The sequence below is a fragment of the Penaeus japonicus genome, unplaced genomic scaffold (genome assembly GCF_977035675.1).
Source record: "Penaeus japonicus unplaced genomic scaffold, GWHDUDI00000001_assembly GWHDUDI00000003, whole genome shotgun sequence".
Classification (NCBI taxonomy): Eukaryota; Metazoa; Arthropoda; class Malacostraca; order Decapoda; family Penaeidae; genus Penaeus; species Penaeus japonicus.
This window is the reverse complement of record NW_028234405.1, coordinates 2,424,531-2,427,030: the sequence shown is the minus strand read 5'-3', so window position 1 is coordinate 2,427,030 and position 2,500 is coordinate 2,424,531. Positions and strand designations below refer to the sequence as shown.

Sequence of the window (2,500 nt, the reverse complement as noted above, 5' to 3'; positions counted from 1 at the left end):
CACCTTCTCCTCCAGAAAGGCCTCGGTCACGTCCCAAACGTTGGCCTCGAAGTTGTGGACGAACACGGTCTTCGGCTCCAGCTCGTCCACCAGGACCTGAGGGGGGAAAAAGGGTCTTCTTGAGGGTGAGGGTCTTGGTGGTGAGGGGGGAGGGGGGTGAGGGTTGTGAGGGGGGGAGGGTGGTGGGGGAAGGAGAGAGGAAAAGGTCTTCTTGAGGGTGAGGGTCTTGGTGAGGGGTGAGGGGTGAGGGGGAGGGTGGTGAGGAAGGAGGGAGAGAGGAAAAGGTCTTCTTGAGGGTGAGGGTGGTGAGGAGGGAGGGTGGTGAGGGGGGGAGGGGGAGGGGTGAGGGGGAAGGGGGAGGGGAAGGGGGAGTGGGAGGGGAAGTGGGGGAGGGGGAGGTGGATGGGGAAGGGGGAGGGTGGTGAGGGAGAGGGAAGGGGGAGGGAGGAGGTGGTGAGGGGGGAGGGGGAAGGGTGATGAGGGGAAGGGAAGGGGGAGGGTGGTGAGGGGGAAAAAAGGTCTTCTTGAGGGGGAGGGTCTTGGTGGTGAGGGTGGTGAGGGGGAGGGGGGAAAAGGTCTTGATGAGGAGGAGGGTAAAAGGTGGGAGGTTGTTCTGGTGGTGCAGGTGGGGTGGGGGTGGTGTTAGTAAGGGTGATAGTTGTGCGTTTGTTAGTATGGTGTGGAGGTTGGTTGTGTTTGGGGGTGTGGGTTGGTAATTTAGGGGGGTGTGGAGTTTTTAGGGGTTTGGGTGTCGCGGGTTGGTTGGTTAGTGTTGGTGTGGGGAAATAGTGCGGGTGGTCGTGTGGTGTAGGGTGTGTGGTGGGGTGTTGGGGGACCAGGAGGTGGTGGTGTGGTGTGGGTGGGTAGTAGGTTGTTTGTGTTAGGTATTTGCTTGGGCATGTGGTTGGTGGTGGTGTTTTGGGTGGTGATTTGGGTGGGTGCGGCGGTGGGTGTTTGGTAGGGGGTGGTGGGAGGTTTTGTAGGTTGGGGTTTGGTTTGGTGTGGTTTTAGTGTGTTGTGGTGGGTGTTTAGGTGTAGACTGGTTTGTGGATGTTTTTTGTGTGGTTGGTATTGGTTGGGCTGTTTTTTTGGTTTGTGTGGTTGGGTAGTATGTGATTAGGTGTGATTTTCGTGGTGTAGTGCTTGTGGAGAGGGGGACTTTTAGTGTGGGGGATTGGGGTGGTTGAGGTTTGGGTTGTTAAGGGAGGTACTGTTGGTTTGGTAGGGGGGGGGTGATTGGTGTTGACTTCCATCACATCCGCGTGAGGGGAAAAGGTCTTCTTGATAATGAGGGTGGTGAGGGGGAGGGTGGTGAGGGGGAAGGGGAGGGGGAAAAGGTGGAGGGGAGGGAGGGTGGTGAGGAGGGAGGGTGGTGAGGGGAGAGGGGGAGGTGGGGGAGGAGGAGGTGGGGGAGGGGGAAAAGGAGGAGGGAGAAGGGGGAAGGGGGAGGTGGGAGGGGGAGGGGAGGGGATGATGATGGTGATGGTAACGACGACGATGATGATGATGATGATGATGATGATGATGATGATGATGATGATGATGATGATGATGAAGAGAATGAGAAAGAGTAGGAGGAGGAGAAAGAGTAAGAGGAGGAGAAAGAGTAAGAGGAGGAGAAAGAGTAGAAGGAGGAAAAAGAGTAGAAGGAGAAGGAAGAAGATTTGTAATAACCAATCAACAATATTTGAATAATAACTATAATTGACGAAAAGAACAGTGCTCATAAATAATATAAAAGAAATAAAAATAAAACATAACAACAAAAACAACAACAACATTACTCATGTCTTCTAGGATAAATTCGTCATACTAAGAACGGCATGAATAGTCATTCACACACTCAACCTTAAAATCATATCTAATAATTTCCATATACTGCGACCACAAACAAGAGTCCATTCATAAAACGTCAAAATATATTCAAATTCGACATTACAGCTGATGCTATAATTAGATCATTTGTCTTAGAGATGCGAATAAATATATCATTGAGTTATTCCACAAGGTAAGGTGTGTAATCAGTTTTAATTAGAGTTTAATAATCAGTTTTTTTTAATGTAAAGTCGATATTAGATTCCCGTAATTTCTATAAATCTGTAAAATCGAAGCGTTATTTACAGAGTTTGCATTGTGGACACATTCATTCTCATTCTTATTTTTGTCACATTTACAATCTTCGGATCCACGCTCGGCTCACTATTACGAGAACGACACAGGATGTCCCAAGGTTGTGTCACACTTAATTTCGTTATTTTAGCTCTGGTGAGTCGCCTTGAGAGGGGATTTTCCCACTGTTGAACCGGTATCTGTTTTTTTTTATATCTTTTTTGAGTGATAATATACATCATACCGCCGTATCACCTGTAAGAGCAGTAAAGCCGTAATTTAACCTCAAGATATTAAAATCCATTCTCGCACATGTCTGCTTTCAAGATGGCGGATAAATTCAAGTCATCGTTAACCAACGCGGGCGGGATCGTTAACCAACCAACGTCGA

The 2,500-nt window shown here is 49.2% G+C and overlaps 1 protein-coding gene across 1 annotated transcript in view; it reads right to left on the bottom strand.

Moving 5' to 3' along the window:
* LOC122246191 (uncharacterized) overlaps nt 1-2,500 on the bottom strand; it is a 35,938-nt gene that overhangs the window by 5,478 nt on the left and 27,960 nt on the right. Inside the window, exon 5 of the mRNA XM_086554581.1 lies at nt 1-96. This exon is cut by the window's left edge and continues 77 nt beyond it. Coding sequence (XP_086410707.1) covers nt 1-96 — 96 coding nt within the window. The remainder of the gene's footprint in view (nt 97-2,500) is intronic.